Source organism: Scyliorhinus canicula, chromosome 12, assembly GCF_902713615.1.
Source record: "Scyliorhinus canicula chromosome 12, sScyCan1.1, whole genome shotgun sequence".
Taxonomy (NCBI): Eukaryota; Metazoa; Chordata; class Chondrichthyes; order Carcharhiniformes; family Scyliorhinidae; genus Scyliorhinus; species Scyliorhinus canicula.
This window is the reverse complement of record NC_052157.1, coordinates 28,055,868-28,076,888: the sequence shown is the minus strand read 5'-3', so window position 1 is coordinate 28,076,888 and position 21,021 is coordinate 28,055,868. Positions and strand designations below refer to the sequence as shown.

Sequence of the window (21,021 nt, the reverse complement as noted above, 5' to 3'; positions counted from 1 at the left end):
TGCCCCAACAAGAGGGCAGCACGGTGGCGCAGTGGTTAGCACTGCTGCCTCATGGTGCCAAGGTCTCAGGTTCGATCCCGGTTCTGGGTCACTGTCCGTGTCTAGTTTGCACATTCTCCCAGTGTTTGCGTAGGTCTCACCCCCACACTCCAAAGATGTGCAGGGTGGGTGGATTGTCCATGTTATATCGCCCCTTTTTTTGGGAAAAAATTAATCGGATGCTCTAAATTTATTTAAAAAACAAGAATGTCCCACAAGAGGAAGCATCTGCTCCACGTCTACTTTATCCATACCATTTATCATCTTGCATACCTCAATTTGATCTCCCTTCATTGCATGGTAGCACAGTGATTAGCACTGTTGCTTCACAGCACCTGGGTCCCAGGTTTGATTCCCGGCTTGGGTCACTGACTGTGTGGAGTTTGCACATTCTCCCCGTGTGTGCGTGGGTTTCCTCCGGGTACTCGGGTTTCCTCCCACAGTCCAAAGATGTGCAGGTTAGGTGGATTGGTCATGCTAAATTGCCCCTTAATTGGAAAAAATGAATTGGGTACTCTAAATTTATAAAATAAAAACATGGAGTTTAACAATTTCAGACCATGAACTTAGCGCTTGCATTTTGAATTTCTTTTCTCCTAGTGCCAGTCTGTATCTTGTTCTCAAGTTTTTGCTTTCAGACAGTACTATCCTTCATCCTGCTATTAACACCTACTCTGACCGAGCTTTCCGTCTTTATTATCATTATCACTCCCTTTGCCAGAGTTCCTTGGCATATGTAATGTTATCCGCCTGCTCTCCAACCTCTCCCTGACCATTTCATTCTGCACCCGTCCTGCCCCTACTCCATTTTTTCAACAGAACAAAACCAATCACATTCCTACCTCTACAGTTCCAAAGAAATGGCACATCGTTCCTGCACTTGGTATTTTTTAACTTTTCTTTAGTTGGATGAATTAGAATAAATTAACAGGCAACTATATTGATGTTAGTTTGTTTGTTGAACTAAATGTTTAAAATGGTGACAACTTGTAATTTAATGATTTGTCAGTCACTGGGAAATTAATCTCTCAAGTTAGTGGTCTCTACAGGCATTATAATAAATATAAAGCCACCATAAAGTTGCTAACCTAACTGTTATTAATTAGGGAAAGTAGCTAAAATTGGAGAATTAGTGACAAAATAAAATAAAGAAATGGGAATTGAGAATGAGACCAAAGGGTTTTTTAGGAAGGTAAAATAATCTTGCAGAGTGTCCAACAGTTCTTCACCTAAACAAATGAAGCATTTTTCAGTTACTTTTGATTTACATGAAGGGCTTATATGGTTGAATAGTCTGGCAAGAGTAACAGCCAAAAGGTTATGAAAACCCCCAGTTCAAATAGGTGCTGATTTCAAATTACATTACAGAATTTTAATACAGAGTAAATCGAGCTTTTTAAAAAGTTAATTAGCCACAACAAAAAACAGTTACGACTGAATTTGAGAAACATCAAATTACTGTTAGGCGTTTAAACTACTTTCAGACCAAGACTTATTAAAAAGAGCACTTTATTAGCATATCATCTTAAAATAAACATTTTGTTCCCCAAAACATCTGAACATAGAAACCAAACACGCAAAACAAATTGGTTTGTGGTACAAAAATAGATTTTAGAAACATATAAATATGTGCAAATATATTACATTATTTAGCAAAATCGTGAATCATTAAGAACAAGTTACTCTAAGAAACCTGTACAATTACTTCAGTGGCATAAAGGTGTCTTAAAGATTAACGGGTTTGTTTCCAAGATCATTTTCATTAGTCAAGAAGTGTGAACAAAAGGACTGTCAAATCCACTGTCCTGCTGAATAGTGTCTATATTGGAGATCATGCGTGATGGATACTTCTTACGGGAATATTCTTTCACATGGTATGACTTGGTCGTCTTTGCTATTTCATCATTGAGTGCCAGCTCAGGCTCAGTGTACTTAATACATATTTGAGGTTTTGACCTGGTCCTGCTAAACTGGTCCCGGTTAAAAGCAGAAAGGCTGCTTTCTGGAACTTCTTGTATTTGTTCTCTGTGTATGTTTGACACAACTGGGATCATTTTACTTTGAAAGCAAACATGCTCCTCTCCATCTGCAAGAGAGCTAATTTCAGAGGTTACAGAGGAATTGGAAGGTGACATGTGCACAGTACCATTTGTCATAGAAACAGTTTTATGTGGCAAGTTTGTAGATGATGACGGCTTAGAAATACTACTTGATCCTGTGCATATTATAGGAGTGCTACAATCATCTAGATGGCATGCTTTTCCTTCGGTCTGCCTAAAATTGTAAGTGCCCATTTTACAAGACCTAATAGCTTCAAAATTGGAAACGTAATCATCATCTCTTTCAGGGGTTTCTTGCACCTCATTTGATGCCCCAGTCATAGATTTGGCGCTGACACATTCTTCCGAATTATGTATAAAACATTGTGAAGGCGAGACACCATTCCAATTATGAGCCATATGCAAAGATGCTCTGTCAGTAAGACTATCAGTAGAGCTGAATGTATGTGCTTTGCTGAGGCACATTTGGGAAAGGTACTTGGCTGAATTCTGAAAATGTGCAATACTAGCGGCTTTGTGAAGCTTTGATTTTGACGCAGCACCATTTAGCTGTTGGCCTTCCTTCATCTCATGAAATAAGCAAGTCGTATCCTTTTGTAAAACGCCAGACTTTCCTTCAGTCTTATGAATGTCAACTTGTTTATGATTTGTAAACAATTCTTCATCTGGGATGTCATTCTTTGCAGTTGGACCATACAAAGTTTTGTTTAAACAGCGTGACACACACACTTTATGAATTTCATTGCCTGTTCTGTGTTTTCTGAATTTCTGGACCCGGTCTTCATGAGAAGATGGTTTCTCAACACGGTTTGCCTGCTCATGCATGGATCCAATGGCCTCTTGATTATTCTCAGAAACGACTGGTGATTGTTCTGAACTTTTCTGACTTGGAGGCGCTTTAGGTAGAAGAAAAGAAGGGATAAAATACTTGTATAGAAAAAGAAAAAGACATCCACGTGAAAACCTGATGCTGGGCATCAAGTACCAATGTTGGAACAGAATAAAAAGGGGAGTAATCTAATCAGACATTAGTGGAAGCCAGATGCAATACAAAAGTTAGCACAGAAAATTGTCTGCAAAGTGCCTGAACTGTAAACACCAAATTACAACTATTTTACAATAGTCCTTTTTCATCAGTATAGATCACCGCAATGATGAAAACTAGCCACAATTCAGATAAGAAAAACAACATGCAGTTACATACCACTTTTCACAACAGCAGTATGTCCCAAACTACTTTATAGCCATTACATTACTGTTGCAATTATGTCCTTTACGTCTGTTATGCTTCAGACGCATGAAAATTGTAAACTGTTCACTGCCATTCATAACTAGATGTGGCAGGGCTTAGACTTGTTGATTGTGGGATTGCTTAGCATGCTGCTTGGTATGCATACAGCCTTTATTATAGCTTCACAAGGTTGTCACCTCTGCTCCACCATGCCCTTCTCATTAAGCCAGGGTTGATGGTAGTGATATGGGAAAGGGGATCTTTTTGGGGGGGGGAGAGAGAAAAGAAAGAATGCGGGTCATGAGGTTACAGGTTGCGATTTTATACAATCCCACAGCTGCGGATGGCTCATGCCAGCTCCTAGGTGTTCAGTTGCACGGTGGTAGTGCCACACAACAGGATGGCCGGTTTCCTGAATGTGATGACAGGACTGTCTCTACAAGGGTTCATGAGAAAGCCTCATTTTACCAGCCTCAAAAACCATGTTTTTGCATACAAACAGGGTATAAGCCGATCCTTTTTTTCAGCCACAACATGCTCTCTCATTTATATCCTCAACGCTTTACCGTTCAAATGCATATTTTACTAACTGGTAGCTTATAACGAGGTGCAAGGATTAAGCAGTCCGCACAGGCTGTGCTGCGAAGATGCTTGGGTGTTTCAACACATGCCCATTCTTTGCATCAGATGCCGATGACACTTCAAAATGGTATCTACCCACACCAGCTGTTCACTTTTATACTTTGTGTTAAGTTAACCCCTGCTTTTGAGGGTTGTCAAGGCTTTAAAACTTGTATCTTGAAATTTACAATAGATATCTTATATTTCCTGGCATACAAGCACAGGACCAACATGCTATTTAACTGAAATTTAGCCAAATTATTTCTAACTCGATTGTATCATCGATTATATGCATAATCTATTTCAAAAAAATGTAAGCTAAAAATATAAAAACCAAAATTTGAAGATTCAATGTTACAAAATACCATACATACCAGCCAGGGTTTCAGCTTTTTCTCGCTTTCGATTTGGAAGAGGTGTTTCTAAAGCTTTGGCCATTGCAGCCAGCTTGCTAGCAGCATTCATGATCCTTTTTTCAGCACTATTGAACAATTACAAACATTTTACTATAAATCTATACTTCTGGTATAATGAACCTGGCTCTTGAGCTACGATTACAAAATTATCATAAACATCTGGTTCTGCATTTGGGAAGACAGTGGCGTAGTGGTATTGTCACTGGACCAGTAATCCAGAGACTCGGGATAATGCCCTGAGGACATGGATTTGAATCCCACCACGGCAGATGGTGGAATTTGAATTAAATTTTAAAAATCTGGAATTAAAAGTCTAATGACGACCATGAAACCACTGTCGATTTGTGTAATAACCCAGCTGGTTCAATAATGTCCTTTAGTGAAGGAAATCTGTCATCTTTACCCGGTCTGGCCTACATGTGACTCTAGACCCACAGCAATGTGGTTGACTCTTAAATGCCCTAAAGGATGGGCAACAAATGCTTGCCTGGCCAGCGACACACACATCCCGTGGCTGAATAAAGAAAACAAAAATTAGCTTTTCAGAAGTAGGTTATTGGTGAGGAGTGTAGGGATCAATAATAAAAATATTCTTAATATTAAAATCCCAAACTAGTAATTTAAGAAATGCTCCCATTCTTGTAACAATTATTCAATTTGCCGACGCATGACTGTATTCCAAAAATGGTTTGAGTGAATTTTGATTTAAAATATATCAAACTAAATTGAATCAAGTACACAATTGTTTTTTTTTTTTTAATTTAGAGTACCCAATTCATTTTTTTCCAATTAAGGGGCAATTTAGCGTGTTCAATCCACCTACCTTCGAGTACTTTAGATGGGTCCATTTTTGTCCAATGTGTGCAAGAGGGTTTCCTGATGCAGTATGTAGATAGGCCAACGAGAGGAGAGGCCGTATTGGATTTGGTACTGGGTAATGAACCGGGACAGGTGTCAAATTTGGAGGTAGGTGAGCACTTTGGTGATAGTGACCACAATTCGATTAAGTTTACTTTAGCGATGGAAAGGGATAGGTACAAACCGCAAGGCAAGAGTCATATCTGGGGAAAGGCAATAATGATGCGATGAGGCAAGACTTAGGATGCATCGGCTGGAGAGGAAAACTGCAGGGGATGGGCACAATGGAAATGTGGAGCATGTTCAAGGAACAGCTACTGCGTGTCCTTGATAAATATGTACCTGTTAGGCAGGGAGGAGGTGGTCGAGCGAGGGAACCATGGTTTACTAAAGCAGTTGAAACACCCGTCAAGAGGAAGAAGGAGGCTTATGTAAAGATGAGACGTGATGGTTCAGTTAGGGCGCTTGAGAGTTACAAGTTAGCTAGGAAAGCTCTAAAGAGAGAGCTAAGAAGAGCCAGGCGAGGACATGAAAAGTCTTTGGCAGGTAGGATCAAGGATAACCCTAAAGCTTTCTATAGATATGTCAGGAATAAAAGAATAACTAAGGTAAGAGTAGGGCCAGTCAAAGACAGTAGTGGGAAGTTGTGCGTGGAGTCCGAGGAGATAGGAGGGGTGCTAAATGAGTATTTTTCGTCTGTATTCACACAGGAAAAAGACAAAGTTGTCGAGGAGAATACTGAGATACAGGCTACTAGACTAGAAGGGCTTGAGATTCATAAGGAGGATGTGTTAGCAATTCTGGAAAGTGTGAAAATAGATAAGTCCCCTGGGCCAGATGGGATTTATCCTAGGATTCTCTGGGAAGCTAGGGAAGAGATTGCTGAGCCTTTGGCATTGATCTTTATGTTATCATTGTCTACAGGAATGGTGCCAGAAGACTGGAGTATAGCAAATGTTGTCCCCTTGTTCAAGAAGGGGAGTAGAGACAACGAAAGGGGCAGTCTTCGGGGTATCAGACCAGCCAGATCTATTCCTGGGGAGGAGGGTGGACATCTTGCCTTTGCCTCCCTGATCGCCCACCGTAGAATCCTGTTTGGCTGGCGGTCAACAGGACCACCCAAAGCTGCAGACTGGCTGTCCGACCTGTCAGAATCTCTGCAAATGGAGAAAATCAAATATGTATCCGAGGGTCAGACGATGGCTTCCACAGAACGTGGGAACCATTCATCCAATTGTTCCGGGACCGGTTTGTGGCCAACGAATAAGCAGAGGAATAGCCAGGTAGCCAAGAATCAGGGGAAAGTAGTAGAGGCGGGGGAGGGGGGTATAGACTGGGTGGAGGGGGAATAACGGATAAAAGCTAAACCTAAGAGAAAAGAAAGGTGAACCACAGGAGAAGGGGAGGTGGCGGGGGGGGAAAGAGAGGGAGGAGACAGGGAACAATAGAGGGGAACCAGAGAGGTGGTGGGGGGGAGGGGGGGTAGGAGAGGCAAGGGAATGACAGCTGGAAGGAGGGCACGGGAAACGATAACAAACTTGGTCTCCACAGGAGCAGAGAACAAGGAAAATACGGACAAAAGACGGGACGAACGGCTGAAGCGGAGGTGAACCCGAGTCGACAACGGCAGCGAAAACCGTCCGGGCGAAACATCAACACCAGATCCACTCGCGTATTGCCCTCTGTAATTGTTTCTCCCGCACCCAAATGTATATATCACCTCCCCACCCCCCACACACATACAAACAGATGCCTACTTATGTGTTAAAAATATTGCCAATTGTACAGAGTTGCTGTTATTGAGCTAGTGCATAATCCCCCACCAGTGATTTTATTTTAATTTTTTTCGTGTTCCATTCTCATATTATACACACAATTTTATTCTGTGTACATAACGCTAAATATACTTTGTTCAAAAACCCAATAAAAAACATTTATAAAAAACATATACTGTACTTGCAACCACAGTAAACAATGGTCTAATAGGGGCAGCACGGTGGCACAGTGGTTAGCATTGCTGCCTACGGCGCTGAGGACCCAGGTTCAAATCCCGGCCCTGGGTCACTGTCCGTGAGGAGTTTGCACATTCTCCCTGTGTCTGCGTGGGTTTCACCCCCACAATCCAAAGATGTGCAGGATAGGTGGATCGGCCACGCTAAATTGCCCCTTAATTGGAAAAAATAATTGGGTACTCTAAATTTATTTTTAAAAAAAACCAAAAAAAAAAAACCAATGGTCTAATAGAAACAACAACTAAGGTTTTTACCCGTCGTTTTTCCCACTGTCTGCTAGGAGTTGGTGGAGGCAGGTCAAGTAATATTTTCGCATTTTTCGTGCAGTTTGTTGACGTTCCCTCAATACCTCTGTACGAATCATTTCAGCTGCTCGCTCTTTACTCTCTTGAATATAACGCATCATGTCTCCTGCATAAATTAAGAAAAGTTCTCAGAACTAAATTATGTCAGTGCTTAAAATTGAAGCATTCAACTTTGTTGCTCTGATAGGAGGTAAAGACATCCAACTCACAGATAGAAATAATATGTATTTATAAAGTGCACTCCAAAAATACTTCATTGGATGTGAAGCACATTGGGATGTCTGGAGGTCATGAATGCCATGTTCTGCAAGGAAAATTGACAGCCAATTTGCACACTGCAAGGTTCACAGAAACAATGAGATTTGGTGCTTTTCTTTCAATATTGCCATGGAATCTTTTACACTACTCTGAGAAGGCACTCAAGGCCGAGGATTAACATCCCAATAAAAAGACAGCACCTCAGTGCACTGAAGTGTCAATCCAAATGTGCGCTTAAATCTATAGAGTGGGGTTTAAACCCACAATCCTCTGACTCACTATCACTTCAAAAATACTGGAACAGCAGTAAGCCAAGTCCATTGCTTATACTGCTTTCATACTTTCAGATATTTCAATGTAATAAATTATTTCAAAGACCCAACAACTGGGAGAGTGTGAAGAAAGCAGACCCGTGAGGGACACACCAGGGAGAAGATATAAATACAAAGCGAGACCTGGAGCTGCTGGAGTACCGGGATTGAAAAAAATCAAACGGTGGCACAGGAAAGCCACAAGTTAGTTGGCTGGTGAATAACTAATTTTGGGGAGCATGTGTAAATAGCTGAAAATCAAAACAGAAAAAAAATGTACATTAAATATCTCCAGTGGTAATGGTCTATTCTATTACTAAAATTTAAGTTAGTACACTAAGTGGTGGCAAGGAGAGCATTAATTATAAAAAAGGAAAATTAATTAAATCAAATAATTAGCTAACTAAAATACATTAAAGGATTTCAGCGCACATGATGCATATTGCCGAATGTGGGAGCTTCTGGAGGCCAGTGTGATTCAGGACGAACATGCCTGCAGTTGAGTGTCTATGGCTTGAGGAGCTTCAGCTCAGTCATGGAACTGGAGGGTGAGCTGCAGATACCGTGACATACCAGGGAGGGGAAAAGTTACCTGGATACTTTATTCCAGAAGACAATCACATCCCTTAGAATAGGGTCTTCTGATTTGGTCAGTGATCAGTAACAAATGAGGTGGGTATGGAGATCCGAAGGTAGTACTGCAGGAGCCTCAGTCCTTGCAATTGTCCAATTTGAGGTTCTTTCAGCTTGTTTGGATGAGAGCGAGAGCTGCAGGTTGAGATTAATACGAATGTAGTGGTAGTAAGGGGTAGTAGTCAGGGGAGAGACGGTTTTCTGCAGCCAACAGCGAGAGCCCAAATGGCTGTGTTGCTTTGCCCAGTGCCAGGGTTCAGGAAGAGGAAATTGCAGTGGGTGAGGATGGATCCGGTTATTGGGGTCTATACAGGTGCCAAAGACATAGGTAGAACTAGGAGAGAAATTCGACTGAATGGGTATGAGCAGCTGGGATTAAATTAAAGCAGAACCTAAAGGGTAATAATCTCCGGTTTATCTGAGACATGAGCAAATTGGCATTGGGTACACCCTTATAATTGTATGTTCTGTCCCTTTGGGTAAATAAAATTAGAGAACTGAATGTCTGAAGATTGGTGCAGGAGAAATCGGTTTTGATTCATGGGGCACTGGCACCAGTGCCAGGAAATTGGGACCTGTACCATTGGGATCGTCTGCACCCGAAATGTGGTGGGACCACTATTCTGGCAAATCGTATAACATGGGCAGCAGAGAAAGCTGTGAACTAAACAGTGAAAGGAAGGGATCGTTTGAGATAAAATACAGGTAAAGAAACAACAAAGTTAAACGGCAGGCGGTGAGCACCAGAGTATGACAGGAATGGACAGAACGTACAATTAAGAGTGTACCAACATAAGGCTGGAGATTGCAAACAAATGCCAGAGTTTAAGGCCCTGCATCCAAATGCACAGTGTTTGTACCAGTGCAGAAGGAGGCCATTCGGCCCATCAAGTCTCCACTTAAGCCTACACCCGTAACCCCACCTAACCTTTTTGGCCACTAAGGGCAATTTATCATGTCCAATCCACCTAACCTGCACGTCTTTGGACTGTGGGATGAAACCGAAGCACCCTGAGGAATCCCACGCAGACATGGGGAGAACATGCAGACATCCTCTCCAACTTGATGAACCCAGCCATGTCGTTGACCCAGGTCTCCGAACTCAGGGGCCGCGTATCCCTCCCCTGTAACAGAATCCTGCGCTGGGCTACTAGAGACGCAAGGGCCAGAATGCCGGCCTCTCTCGCCTCCTGCACTCCCGGCTCCGAAGCTACCCCACAGATCACGAGCCCCCAGCCCGGCCTGAAACCTAGACCCAACCACTTCCGACAAAATCCCCGCCACCCCCTTCCAAAACCCCTCCAGAGCCGGACATGCCCAAAACATATGGGTGTGGTTTGCCGGGCCACCCGAACACCTCCCACAACTGTCTTCCCCTCCGAAAAACCGGCTCATCCTTTCCCCGTCATGTGCGCCCTGTGCAGCACATTCAGCTGAATTAGGCTGTGCCGTGTGCAAGAGAAGGAAGAATTCACCCTCTCCAGGGCATCCGACCACGTCCCATCCTCAATCTCTTCCCCTAGCTCTTCCTCCCATTTCGCTTTGAGCTCATCTACTGAGGCCTCCTCCTCCTCCTGCATCAGTTGGTAAATAGCCAAGATCTTCCCTTCCCCGACCCACGACCCCGAAAGCACCCTGTCCTGCATCCCCCTTGGCGGCAACCGCGGAAACTCCTCCAACTGGCTCTTAACAAAGTCCCTGACCTGCATTTACCTAAAAGCGTTCCCGGGGGGAGGTTCCACTTCCCCACCAGCTCAGCCAGAGTTGCGAACTTCCCATCTACGAAGAGGTCCCCAAACTGTCTGATGCCTGCCCTGTGCCAACTCCCAAATCCCCCACCCGTTCTCCCTGGCGCAAAACGGTGATTGCTCCGTATCGGGGCCCAAACTGAGGCCTTCCCTTCCCCCCTATGCTGCCTCCACTGTCCCCAGATTTTGAGAGACGCAACCACCGGCGGACTCGTGGAGTACTTTGCCGGGGGGGAGTGGAAGTGGGGCCGTCACCAAGGCCTCCAGACTCGTACCCGCACAGGACGCCACCTCCAGTCTCATCCATGCGTCACCCTCCCCTTCCGTCACCCACTTGCGAATCATCGCCACGTTCGCCGCCCAATAATATCCCCACAGGTTGGGCAGCGCCAGGCCCCCTACCTCCCTTCTTCGCTCCAAAAATACCTTCCTTACTCTCGGGGCTTCCGCTGCAGCACTCAATGGGCGCCTTCCAGCTCCAGGGGACCACGAAACGACCCCGCACCCATCAGCGAGTTTAACATTAGGACCACATAGGCTGCCAAATCCGAACCTTCCAGCCCCTCCGAGAAGCCCAAAATCCGTAGATTCTTCCGGCGGGAGCGGTTCTCCATCTCCTCCATCCTCGCCTGCCATTTCTTGTGCAGTGCCTCGTGCGACTCCACTTTCACTGCCAGGCCCAACAGCTCATCCTCATTCTCCGAAGCCTTGTGCCGCAGCTCCCGAATCTCCCCGGCCTGAGCCACCTGAGTCGCCACCAGTTTGTCCAGCGAGGCCTTAAACGGCTCCAAACTCTCGGCTTTGAGCTCCTTAAAGGAGCGCTAAAGCAGCTCCTGCTGCTCCCGCGCCCACAGCTGCCACGCCGCTGCTGCTTCCCCGCCTGCCGCCATCTTGCTTTTTCTGCCTCTCGCCGTTCTCTGAGGTAAAACCGATTTTTGGACCGCTCCACTGAGAGTCCAGTCCATCCACCGGCTGCTGGGCACACTGGTTGTGTTTCCCCCCGGGGGAAAAGTTGAAACAGTGCCGTTGCAGGCTCTTAAAAGAGCCCAAAAGTCCAAAAAAAGCAGGAGCTGCCGAATGTGTGGCTTAGCTCCGCATTGCCGCCACCAGAAGTCCCTATGGTAGTAATTCTTGGCCTCCCCGAACATTATATCCAGGAAGAAATAAATGGGGGTCTGGATTCTCCGCCCCGCTGCGCCACATTTCTACCCAGTCCGGCGGGATTCTCCGTTACGCCGGCTAGTCAATGGGGTTTCCCATTGTGGGGCAGCCCCACGCCGTTGGGAAACCCCCGGGCGCTGGCAAAATGGAGAATCCCGCCGACGGAGAATGCAGCCCGGGATGTGCAAAAAAAAGGTACAGCAATAATAGTGGGTTACTTTAATTTGACATGTAGATTGGGTAAGTTAGCCTGGAAAATGATGTAGTGTTTTCAGAACAATTTTTTAGAGAAGCATGTTTTAGAGCCAACCAGGGAGGAGGCTATCCTGGACCTGGTAATATGCAATGAGTCAGGATTAATCAATAACTCATGGTAAAGGAGCTTCTAAGTGATAGCAATTGCAACATGGCAGAATTTCATGTTCAGTTGAAAGGGAGAACTATGGGTCTATAACGAAGGCTTTAAACCTAAATAAAGGTAACTATGATGGTTATGAAGCCAGAGCTGGTTAAGGTGAACTGTGAAAGTAGATTAAAAATTAGATTAAGGGGCAGCACGGTGGCCTAGTGGTTAGCACAACCGCCTCACGGCGCTGAGGTCCCAGGTTCGATCCCAGCTCTGGGTCACTGTCCGTGTGGAGTTTGCACGTTCTCCCCGTGTCTGCGTGGGTTTCGCCCCCACAACCCAAAAATGTGCATAGCAGGTGGATTGGCCACGCTAAATTGCCCCTTAATTGGACAAAATAATTGGCTAATCTAATTTAAAAAAAAAAAAAAAAAAATTAGATTAAGACAGTAAGGGCAGCACGGTGGTGCAGTGGTAGCACTGCAGTCTCACGGCGCCGAGGTCCCAGATTCGATCCAGGCTCTGGCCAACTGTCCGTGTGCAGTTTGCACATTCTCCCCGTGTTTGCGTGGGTTTCGCCTCCACAACCCAAAGATGAGCAGGCTAGGTGGATTGAACACGCTAAAATTGCCCCTTAATTGGAAAAAATGAATTGGGTACTCTAAATTTTAGGAAAAAAAAGTAGGGCAGTAGAGTTGCAATAATGGACTTTTAAGGAGCTATTTAAGAATTCTCCACAAAAATTCAGCCCGTGAGAAAAAAACAACTATGAGAAGCATGCATCACCTGTGGCTAAATAAAGAAGTTAAATATAGTATTAAATTGAAAGAAACTGTACGAATCTGCAACAATTTGTGGTAGGTCAGAGGATTGGATAGATTTGAAGGGTCAGCAAAGAATGATTAAAAGATAGTAAAGAGGCAGAAGGAAAAGTATGAGGAGACAGCTATCTAGTAATATAAAAAACAGGATAGCATGAGTTTCTACAAGTATTTAAATAGAAAAAAGCATCTAGTGCTTTTGGGCGTTGTTGACTTGAAAGTGTCTGGGGAATTGACAGGCGGGGTGGGGTGGGTTCAATGGAAAATCCCTTCGACAGCAGTTGGGCCAGAAGATCCTGCCGACGACCAATGGCGTGCCACTTGCAGGGAGGGCAGAGAATCTTGTCCCATGTCTATGTTTCACGCAGCACATGCAAACAATTAGATTAGCTGTAATTACCTTTAATTTTTCCCACTGCCCTCAAATACTGATGCCGAATTTCTTCTAATTCTTTTGTAGAGATCAATTTGCATGAATTCTCAGAGCTCCAATTTTTCTGTGAACTGAAAGAGGAAAAAATGGAAAAACTCTTGAGCACAATTGATTTACATAATAGCAAGTCCCCGAACAATAGATCATGTTTGGGAAGTTTTCGATAGGTGAAGATTGATTTTATTGGATTTGATCTCATCTACTATAAGTAAATAAGTTTGATACTCGAAAATTACTTGTCTAGAACTAGGCTACTGATGAAACATGAGATTTACATTTAATCCTCCTTTATATTGCGAGAAGTGACAAAATCTGTGACTTGGCCTGATGACTCATTGACATATATGGAGACTGCTCCTTGTGGCAGCCTCACAGGAACATTCTAGGCAGATACTTGAATGAGTTTTTTGTATTCCAAAATTTGCACATGATACCATCCATTGTACAATATTTATTGCAGCAGGATTGCCCAAACTTTAAAACCCAAAGAAACAAAAAACTAGTTAGAATAAAATTATATCAGGAGATTAATGTTCATAGACAAACTGAGGGGTTAACATTACTGCAATTTAGGGCGAGAGCAATCTTATCTCACCATCAACTTGAATATTCACAATTTGGGATTCTATGCATTACGTTAGGTGGTGTGAGGAGCGGCATGGTGGCGCAGTGGTTAGCACTGCTGTCTCAGTGCCGAGGACCCGGGTTTGATCCCGGTCCTGGTTCACTGTCTGTATGGAGTTTGCACATTCTCCCCGTGCCTGTGTGGATATCACCCACACAACCTCAAGATGTACAGGGTAGGTGGATTGGCTACGTAAATTGCCCCTTAATTGGGAAAAAAAAAATTGGGTACTCTTTAAAAAAAAAGCCTGAAAGATTTTGCTCTGGAACAAATCGGCATGATGCCACAGCAGTTAGCACTGCATGGAGTTTGCATATTCTCCCCATGTGTGCGTGGGATTTCTCTGGGTGCTCTGGTTCCCCCCACAGTCCTAAAATGTGCAGGTTAGGTTGATTGGTTATGCTAAATTTCCCCAGGTGAGGTTGTGGGGATAGGGCCGAGGTAGGGTGCTCTTGCAGAGGATCAGTGCAGACTCGATGGGCCAAAAAGCCCCCTTCTGCACTGTAGGGATTCTACAAAATTGGTCCTAAAATACAACAAAATATTAAGAACTGAACAGCAAAAATCCACAAAATTTAAGTTATTTGTTACTGAGATGAAAACAAAACAGCAAAGGTGGGATTTCATGTACCTTATGGCTCTTGTGATGGAAACCATTAAATGAACAGTCTCCTGGGAATTCACGGCAGGATCTCAAACTTATTATATGCGACCAGTTAAGTGAGATTTAAGGTCAAGAAAACAAATCTATGAAGTATTAAAACATAGTATGAACATACCAAGAATCTGTTTTACTGCTAGATGATTCACTTTCTTTCAGCCTTCTTACAAGGTCCTCCTTTTCATTTTGCATAATCATTATGGTTCTTTCATGTTCCTCTTGAAATATAGTAACGGAAGAATTTAAAAATTATTTTCCAATTATTACACAAGGTGGGAAGATCAATGGAATTCTTATTTTTGTGAACTGAAGGCCTCTCCAAATTAATCTAACCTCCAAACTAGAAAGTCCACCATTGCTTCATTTCTAAAGGGCATGAAAAATGTAGTGTACCTCAGAAAATCACATTACACAATCTCTTACATGCCAAAAGTTATGCATCAACAGATTTTCAGCTGAGTAGCATTTGGCTCAGAATTCATGTTTCAGACATTTTTGAATGCACAAGATGACTTGATTACCATTTTGATAATACAAGAGTGGAAAATTTATTAAAGTCAAAAAAAAACTCATGTGATAAATCAGTTGATCAACTTCCCAAAAGCTCAGCCCAGAGGTCATGAAAGTTATTTCCCATCATAGGTACAACATTCCTCATTCTGTGAATTTCTGCCCCGCCACATAATAACAATCTTTATTATTGCCACAAGTAGGCTTAACACTGCATTGAAGTTACTGTGAAAATCCTAGTCGCTACATTCTGGCGCCTGGTCTGGTAGACTGTGGGAGAATTTAGAATGTCCAAATTACCTAACAGCACATCTTTCGGAACTTGTGGGAGGAAACCGGAGCGCCCGGAGGAAACCCACAGAGACACGGGGAGAACATGCAGACTCTGCATCGACAGTGGCCCAAGCCGGAAATCGAATCTGGGACCCTGGTTATATATCAATACCTCCATCATTAGTATATGGCCATTTTAACCAGGTCTTCGCCACTTCATATTAAGGGCTTGATATCATGTACACCGAGGAGAGAGGCCTTGAATATTATAGATGCAACATGATACCTACAAACTAAAGATCACCCTAATTGATTAGGCACTGACAGCCTCAAGAGGTCGCAAAAGTTCAACAGTTTCATATCGCAACCCCTGCCCCCATTTCCTATTTATTATTTTTTTTTTTAAACACAGCTTTTGGTGATGATTAACTTTTCACATTTACACCTATCTTTAGTTTGTTTTCCATTTCCTTCTTTCGCCATGCACTACTATCCCTTGTCATCTGATCTATCCTTTTTTTAAAAAAATTTAGATTACCCAATTATTTTTTCAATTAAGGGGCAATTTAGCGTGGCCAATCCACCTACTCTGCACATCTTTGGGTTGTGGGGGCGAAACCCACGCAGACACGGGGAGAATGTGCAAACTCCACACGGACAGTGACCCAGAGCCGGGATCGAACCTGGGACCTCAGCGCCGTGAGGCAGTTGTGCTAACCACTAGGCCACCGTGCTGCCCATCTGATCTATCCTAACTTCCATCCCAAATCAGACTTTCCTTTATCTGCTTCCACCTCTGTACTTGCTTAAAACCTGCTACATCTCTAATCTTTACCAATCCTAAAGAAAGGTCATTAACCCAAAAATGTTGATTCTCTCCCCCCCCGCCTCAGAGATGGTAAGTACAGCTGCATACTTCCTGTATTTTGTTTTTATTAGTTTAAATAGGAGTTGTGTACGTTGACCATTGGGAAGCATTCACGACAATTCTGAAACTAATAACTGACATTGATTGACAGCTGAAAATATGTTAACAGAATCAGAGCCAAATAAAACAGATCTTTCCGCGTCAATAATCAGATACTGCAATAACACATGGGTTTAGGGAGATGACTAGCAGCAAAGAATGTCTTTCAGAGGGCAGCACAATGGCGCAGTGGGTTAGCCCTGCTGCCTCACGACGCCGAGGTCCCAGGTTCAATCCCAGCTCTGGGTCACTGTCCGTAGTGGAGTTTGCACATTCTCCCAGTGTTATGTGGGGTTTGCCCCCACAAACCAAAGGTGTGCAGGCTAGGTGAATTGGCCATGCTAAATTGCCCCTTAATTGGGAAAAAATTAATTGGGTACTCTAAATTTATTTTTAAAAATGAATGTCTTTCAAAAGCTTACTCAGTCTACCTCAAAATACAGGAAACATAGAATGCAGTTAAAAAGGCAATAAATTGTGAATGGTAGCTCCTAATGTACATAGCCAAGAAAAAAATAAGGATAATTCAAAATTATGCATGATGTGGAGATGCCGGCGTTGGACTGGGGTGAGCACAGTAAGAAGTCTTACAACACCAGGTTAAAGTCCAACAGGTTTGTTTCAAACACGAGCTTTCGGAGCACGGCTCCTTCTTCAGGTGAATGGAAAGGCTTGTTCCAGAAATGTTTATATAGACACAGTCAGAGATGCCCCGGAATGCGAGCACCTGCAGGCAATCAAATCATCAAAGATGCAGAGAGAGAGGTAACTCCAGGTTAAAGAGGTGTGAATTGTCCCAAGCCAGTTCAGTCGGTAGGCCTCTGCAAGTCCAGGCTTGTTGGTGGGGGCCGAATGTAATACGACATGAATCCCAGATCCCGGTTGAGTCCGCATTCATGCGTGCGGAACTTAGCTATAAGTTTTTGCTCAGCAATTTTGCGTTGTCGCGTTTCCTGAAGGCCTCCTTGTAGAATGCTGACCCGGAGATCAGAGGCTGAATGTCCTTGACTGCTGAAGTGTTCCCCAACTGGAAGGGAACAGTCCTGCCTGTTGATAGTCGCACGATGCCCGTTTATTCGTTGTCGCAGTGTCTGCATGGTCTCGCCAATGTACCACGCTTCGGGACATCCTTTCCTGCAGCGTATGAGGTAGACTACATTGGTCGAGTCGCACGAGTATGCGCCGCGTACCTGGTGGGTGGTGTTTCCACGTGTAATGGTGGTGTCCATGTCGATGATCTGGCATGTCTTGCAGAGATTACCCTGGCAGGGTTTTGTGGTGTTGTGGTTGCTGTTCTGAAGGCTGGGTAATTTGCTGCAAACAATGGTTTGTTTGAGGTTGCGCGGTTGTTTGAAGGCCAGTAGTGGGGGTGTGGGGATGACCTTGGCAAGATGTCCATCCTCGCTGATGATGTGTTGGAGGCTGCGAAGAAGATGTCGTAGTTTCTCCGCCCCAGGAAAGTACTGGACGACGAAGGGTACTCTGTCAGTGGTGTCCCGTGTTTGTCTTCTGAGGAGGTCGGTGCGGTTTTTTGCTGTGGCGCGGTGGAACTGTCGATCAATGAGTCGAGCGCCATATCCCGTTCGTACGAGGGCATCTTTCAGCATCTGTAGGTGTCTGTTGCGCTCCTCCTTGTCTGAGCAGATCCTGTGTATACGGAGGGCTTGTCCATAGGGGATGGCTTCTTTAATGTGTTTCGGGTGAAAGCTGGAGAAGTGGAGCATCGTGAGATTATCTGTGGGCTTGCGGTAAAGCGAGGTGCTGAGGTGACCGTCCTTGATGGAGACGAGTGTGTCCAAGAATGGAACTGAATTTGGAGAATAGTCCATGGTGAGTTTGATGGTGGGATGGAACTTATTGATGTCATCGTGTAGTCGTTTCAGTGATGTCTCGCCGTGGGTCCAAAGGAAAAAAATGTCATCGATGTATCTGGTGTATAGCATCGGTTGAAAGTCCTGTGTGGTGAGGAAGTCCTGTTCAAACTTGTGCATGAAGATGTTGGCATATTGAGGTGCAAATTTGGTCCCCATGGCTGTTCCGTGCGTCTGGATGAAGAATTTGTTGTCGAAGGTGAAGACGTTGTGGTCTAGAATGAAACGGATGAGTTGCAGAATTGCGTCTGGAGATTGGCAGTTGTCGGTGTTGAGGACTGAGGCTGTTGCAGCAATGCCGTCGTCATGGGGGATGCTGGTGTAGAGTGCCGAGACATCCATTGTGACGAGGAATGTTCCTGGTTCAACTGGTCCATGGGTGCTGAGTTTCTGTAGGAAGTCCGTCGTGTCGCGACAGAAGCTGGGTGTACCTTGTACGATGGGTTTCAAGATGCCTTCGATGTGGCCAGAGAGGTTCTCACACAGGGTCCCATTGCCTGAAACGATAGGACGGCCTGGTGTGTTGGCCTTGTGTATTTTCGGGAGGCAGTAGAGATCTCCAATGCGGGGATTACGTGGGATGAGAGCACGTAGGGTGTTCTGAAGGTCTGGATCTAAGGTCTTGATCAGTCTGCTGAGTTGGCGGATGTGTTCCTTGGTTGGATCTGCGGGTAACTGCCTGTAGTGTTCCTGGTTGTCGAGTTGTCGGTATACTTCTTTGCAGTAGTCTGTTCTGTTCAGTATGACGGTGGCCCCTCCTTTGTCTGCTGGTTTGATGACTATGTTGCGGTTGGTCTTGAGAGTGCGGATGGCGTTGCGTTGTGCTTGGGTGACGTTTGAGGCTGCCTTGTGATTGCGAGTGATGAATCTGGCATTGACACGACTTCTGACGGCTTGAGCATACATGTCGAGTCTAGGGCAGCGGCCTTCCGGAGGGGTCCAATTTGACTCTTTCAGGCCTTCAGGAGACGCGACAACGCAAAATTGCTGAGCAAAAACTTATAGCTAAGTTCCGCACGCATGAATGCGGACTCAACCGGGATCTGGGATTCATGTCGCATTACATTCGGCCCCCACCAACAAGCCTGGACTTGCAGAGGCCTACCGACTGAACTGGCTTGGGACAATTCACACCTCTTTAACCTGGAGTTACCTCTCTCTCTGCATCTTTGATGATTTGATTGCCTGCAGGTGCTCGCATTCCGGGGCATCTCTGACTGTGTCTATATAAACATTTCTGGAACAAGCCTTTCCATTCACCTGAAGAAGGAGCCGTGCTCCGAAAGCTCGTGTTTGAAACAAACCTGTTGGACTTTAACCTGGTGTTGTAAGACTTCTTAAAATTATGCAGGCTAGGTACGGTTAAGGGATTGCGGCGATAGGGCTGGGGAGGGAGTGGACCTAGGTAGGGTGCTCTTTCAGAGGGTTGGTGCAGACGTGATAGGCCGAATGGCATCCTTCTTCACTTTAGGGATGTTATGATCGTGAATAAGGGCAGGAGGAACATGGAGAAGGCTCAATGGTTTTACGTGTTTCTCCTAACGCACCCTCCGATAAGACATAGACATAGAATTTACAGTGCCGAAGGAGGCCATTCGGCCCATCGAGTCTGCACCGGCTCCTGGAAAGAGCACCCTACCCAAGGTCAACACCTCCACCCTATCCCCATAACCCAGTAACCCCACCCAACATTAAGGGAAATTTTGGACACTAAGGGCAATTTATCATGGCCAATCCACCTAACCTGCACATCTTTGGACTGTGGGAGGAAACCGGAGCACCCGGAGGAAACTCTCGCACACACTGGGAGAATGTGCAGACTCCGCACAGACAGTGACACAAACCGGGAATAAAACCTGGGACCCTGGCGCTGTGAAGCGATTGTGCTCTCCACAATGCTACCGTTAGTCTCAGTTGAATTACAGTCCTACCCCTGACCTTTAAGATGTTGTACTTCAGATTTGTGTTCATGAACAGTGTACTGAAGCTGCCTACACATTTTTTCCAGCTTTTTCTTGAGCTGCTGACTTTCCTGTTGAAATTTCTGTGCTTGCTGTCTGCATTCTTCTATATATGGTTGGTATTCAATACTTGGGTTTTCCTTCCCAGAAACTAGGTCTGCAAACACAGTTCAAAAAGATATATTAATGAGAGTTCTCAATATTATTATAACATTTTTACAGCAGTTTTCTACATTGGCTTTTCACGATTTCAGATCAGTTTCCAATGCAAGGACATCAAGTTGCACAAATGTATATTTGAGCCCAATCTGCTATTCAATAAGATCATGACAGATCTAATTATAACCTCAACCCCATTCCCACTTACCCCAGATAAATCTTCACCCTCTTATCAAGAATCTACCTACCTCTGCTGTAAACATATTCAAGGATCAGCTCAACTACCTTTTTAAAAAAAAAACAATTTTATTCTCCTCCTTTTTCACATTTTCTCCCAAATTTACACCCAAAAATAAATAACAATCAGTAACGAATGCAATGTCAATCCCCATATCAATAACACCAATCCCATCCTCTGATCAAACCCCCAAACATTAGCCCGCATGTTAACATAAACAAATGACAAAAAGGAATCAGGAATCACCCATAGTCACCGCCTCCCCTCCAACCCTCCCAGCCCTGACCCCGAATGTCCGATGTAATCCAGTTCTCGAGAGTGCATAATGAATAACGCCCATGAATTGTAGAAGCCCCCTATCCTTCTCCTCAGTCCAACCCCGGCTGGTCCGACACCCCGAATATGGCCTCACGAGGGCCCTGGTCCAGTTTCAGGTGCACCACTTTAGAGATTACCCTAAAAACCTCCTTCCAGTAATCCTCCAGCTTTGGACAGGACCATCA

General features: G+C 44.6%; 1 protein-coding gene across 2 annotated transcripts in view; it reads right to left on the bottom strand.

Moving 5' to 3' along the window:
• Positions 1 to 1,530: 1,530 nt before the first annotated feature.
• Positions 1,531 to 21,021, bottom strand: part of cep152 (centrosomal protein 152) — a 110,328-nt gene continuing 90,837 nt past the window's right edge. For both annotated transcript variants that reach the window (XM_038813447.1, XM_038813448.1), the window contains 6 exons: positions 20,099 to 20,278; positions 14,658 to 14,757; positions 13,221 to 13,324; positions 7,492 to 7,648; positions 4,326 to 4,432; positions 1,531 to 2,995 (listed from right to left, as the gene is read on the bottom strand). In XM_038813447.1, the coding sequence (XP_038669375.1) occupies positions 1,806 to 2,995; positions 4,326 to 4,432; positions 7,492 to 7,648; positions 13,221 to 13,324; positions 14,658 to 14,757; positions 20,099 to 20,278 (1,838 nt within the window). In that variant the 3' untranslated portion in view covers positions 1,531 to 1,805. The remainder of the gene's footprint in view (positions 2,996 to 4,325; positions 4,433 to 7,491; positions 7,649 to 13,220; positions 13,325 to 14,657; positions 14,758 to 20,098; positions 20,279 to 21,021) is intronic.